Source organism: Camelina sativa, chromosome 17 (genome assembly GCF_030686135.1).
Source record: "Camelina sativa cultivar CO46 ecotype springtype chromosome 17, ASM3068613v1".
NCBI lineage: Eukaryota > Viridiplantae > Streptophyta > Magnoliopsida > Brassicales > Brassicaceae > Camelina > Camelina sativa.
In genome coordinates, this window is record NC_141896.1 from 28,278,830 (window position 1) to 28,282,510 (window position 3,681).

General features: G+C 38.8%; 1 protein-coding gene across 1 annotated transcript; it reads right to left on the reverse strand.

The window, feature by feature from the left end:
- Window positions 1-275: 275 nt before the first annotated feature.
- LOC147924415 (uncharacterized) lies at window positions 276-1,283 on the reverse strand. The gene is made up of 3 exons (XM_087496761.1): window positions 1,081-1,283; window positions 630-904; window positions 276-376 (listed from the first exon to the last, which is right to left on the reverse strand). The coding sequence occupies exons 1-3, from the start codon at window positions 1,281-1,283 to the stop codon at window positions 276-278; spliced, it is 579 nt and encodes a 192-aa protein (XP_087352887.1).
- Between the last annotated feature and the right edge of the window lie 2,398 nt (window positions 1,284-3,681).

Here is a 3,681-nt window from a genome sequence, read left to right on the forward strand (position 1 = left end):
TTTGCTATACCCGCAATTGTATTAACATTTGCACTTTTCATTATAAGATTTATGAAATATCTCTTATCTTTTAGTATGGTGTGGCTTGAGCCACTATCCACTACTAGTTCACTCATGTCCTCGGCCATATCTATAAATAGGACAAGAATTTTGGATTTTAATAGCACAATTTATAAAATAAAATCCATTGAATTTAATTCAAAGCAATTATCCATTACATTAAAAAGGAAATCAAATCATAAAGCATAGAAAATAAACCAAAATAAATTCGAAATTCATTCAACATCTTTGAGGCAGTCGGAGGTCTCATATCCTAGCAAATCATCATTCTCATGATCGAAGTCTCCTTCATCATCGATGTGTACATAGTTTGCTTCTGGATTTTTCTTAAGAGATCTTGATATGCATCAATGAGGGGTTGGGAGTTCTGCAGTTCTTGGCCCAGTGGTTTGACATACCACATCGGTGGCAAGTCGATTTGGCCTTGGAGTTTGGCTTAAAGGACCCACGGCCCTTACCACCACGTCCGCGGCCTCCTCGACCAGCCTGGCCCCCTCGACCACTACGTCCTCTGCCACCACGGCCACCACGGCCATAGTGTCTATCTCTGTGGACGTAGTTGATCTCACTAGGCTCCTTAGGCTCATTAGACTCTACTACAGCTTTCTTTCCCAAGTCGACCTTATTTGCTTCTGGTAATGGGGCTGTACCAGGAGGTCGCATAGCACTGTTCATCATCAATAACTCATCGTTCTGCTCAGCTAGCAGTAAACACTCAATGAGTTCCCCATAGTCAGCAAGCTTTTGGTGTCGATATTGTTGCTGGAGTACTCTGTTATTAGGGCTGAAGGTAGACAATGTCTTCTCAATCAGTTCCTGCTCAGTCACCTCTTTCCCACACAGCCTAAGGAGTGAGACAATCCTAAAGAGCTCAGAGTTATACTCTTCCACGGTTTTTTAATCCTGGATCCTTAGGCTCTTCCAATCAAACTCTGCCTTTGGAAGGAGCACCGTCTTTTGGTGCCCATAACGGCGTTTAAGCTGTGTCCAAAGGGCGAGAGGATCTCTTAGGAGAGGTACTGGCTTTTGATACTCTCAGCAATGTGATGATGTATGTGCTGGAGACACTTACTCTTGTTCCTGTCCGTAGACTCAATATCCTCATCGATACACCCTTTCAGGCCATTCGATGACAAGTAGATTTCGGTGTCATTGGCCCATTGCAAGTAATTCTTTCCGGAAGCTTGCAGGATAGGGTAGTCTAGGCTCTTGAGATTAGCCATCTGCATAAATATAGACAACCGACAGTTAGCATGCGGTATTTGAGACCGAGCCATGCAACAAATAATTTTCAGGTCATGCGGTATTTGAGACCGAACCATGCCTTGCCTCTTATAGTTTTTTCGGTTTAAATTCATGCATGCAAGACAACAAAACTAAATAGCTATATGCATGCAACAATTTCCTTATTCCTAGATAGGATTTCCTTATTCTTATAATTTCCTATTTGATTTAGGATTAAATATTTTTGATTTTAAGGAATTTGGATAATTACTATTTTAATTAGGAACTTATCCTAACTAATATTTTAATTTCCGATTTAAAGTTTTAATTTATAGAAACTTAACAAAAGTTTTTATTCAATCGGATTAATTTAGGATAATTACTATAATTTTAATTTGGAAATTATCCTAGAACAACTCTAAAATTTTCGAGTTTATGAATTTAGGATCTAGGGAATTTTCTTCTTGAATTTCTCAAGAACAGTTTAAACAATCCTAAAATATAATTCATGCAGTCGATTTTATAACAACCTAAACATGGTCCGATTTTATGCATGAATGATCCAAGTTTTAATTTCCTAGAACAATCTGTAATAATCTGATCCTTATGAATCTCAATCAGTTCTAGGTTCTTATACAACAATCAAGCAGTCAATCAACAATTTTAAAGCTTGATATAATTTGGTGCAATTTAACAAACAATCTAACAATCCTATGTGAATAGATTTTAAAGTTTATAGGATTATAGATATTAAATTTGTTTGTTAGTTTACTTGGATATTTTAGGGTTCAATAGCTTTTAGTTCCAGATTCAATTATGTGGTTTTAAGAAGTTTGAATTTTGTTTACCTTAACACCACAAGGATTCTGACTGGAATTGATCTGGGAGCTAAAGACCTCAGATTTCTCTTGACCACGAACCACGAACAGCTTCCCCACGAACAGCTTCTCGCACTCACCCCCGATCGACGAACCGTGAACAGCAAACCTCGACCAAGCTGTCGAGAGAACTTTGATCACAAGCTAAGGGTTGCTTGTGAACAAGAGGATCTTCGAACAAGAAGGATTTGATCTCAGATGGAAGTAAGAACAGGAAGTCGGATTAGGGTTTTAGGGTAAGGGAGAATAGGCGGCTGCTTTAGGGTTTTGGGAGAGAGGCTATCGTGCTGATAACGTGTTGTAAATTAGAGAGTTTAGGGAGTAAATCTCTTAGGTTATTATTGATAGGAATTGAGGTTACAACATATATATAGAGTCCCATAAGAGACTAAGTACAAACCGACATAACTAAGGACATGGCCGAATGGGCCTTAGTACAATGGACCGTAACTATAGAGCTGATAGACGGGCCGGTCAGATAGAGTCCACTACGTGTTTTACAACAAACGACTGATTTATACGAATTTATGGCTGAGTTATGGTATTTAATGGAAAACGAAAGGTCTCGTCGACTCATATAACGGCTGAGTTATAATGATTTATAAATCCGTAATGGCTGAGATATCGTAATATCGGCTAAATTATAAATCCGCAATGTAGAATTCTTATAGACTTATAGTGATTTTTACACGTTCTATTATTAGGTTAACTTATGGTTTCTCGCCAAAATATTGCTTTACGGCTGAGTTATAATATTTACGGTATAACGAAAGGTTATGTGATGGTTGAGTTATGATATTGAGTGATGACTTTGATGGATGAGTTATGAGTGATGGCTGAGTTATTACTAGAAACAATCTGAAAGAAACAATCTGATATATATGACTTTACGGCTGAGTTATAATATTTACGGGAAAACGAAAGGTCTCGTCGATTCATGTGACAGCTGAGGTATAGTGATTTATAAATCCGTAATGGCTGAGATATCGTAATACCGGCTAAATTATAAATCCGTAATATATGATTTTTATAGACTTATAGTGATTTTTCACGTTCTATTATTTGGTTAACTTATGGTTTCCCGCCTATTATAAGGTTAACTTATGGTTTCCCGGCAGTGGAATCAATGGGGGTTGCGTTCCAAGTTTTAGTATAAATAGGGAAAGGGTTGAAAATGTTCAGAGCATTCCAAACTAGAACGAAACTAGCAAAGATGCCAGTGACTACCCGATCTGCATGGTTGAAACGGGCCCGAGAACTGACAGCCGCTGGAACTAGCGGTTTTGATCCGAAAGCGTCGCATAATTCCCCCCTCAAGAGTCTCCGTCTCGATCCCGTTACTTTATTCCTTTGCAAAAGGAACTCCGGATGTACCGAGCTCGCCGCAAGAGACTTGGCGCTTATATTAAAGTATTTTGTCTTAAATACGAGCAAGTCTTTCGGCTCTGCCGATTGGAAGGGACTATCTGAGTCCTGGATGAGCTCATCGCCGAAGGTTTTTTTCTGGCGAAGTGGCGCA

Excerpts from the sequence above, each read along its gene's own strand:
- LOC147924415 (XM_087496761.1), bottom strand. The coding sequence starts at position 1,283 with ATGGCTAATCTCAAGAGCCTAGACTACCCTATCCTGCAAGCTTCCGGA. Across the intron at positions 905-1,080 it reads GCTGAGAGTATCAAAAGCCA|GCTGTGTGGGAAAGAGGTGA; the intron begins GTACCTCTCCTA and ends CTCACTCCTTAG. Across the intron at positions 377-629 it reads TAATGAGCCTAAGGAGCCTA|AAGCAAACTATGTACACATC; the intron begins GTGAGATCAACT and ends AGAAAAATCCAG.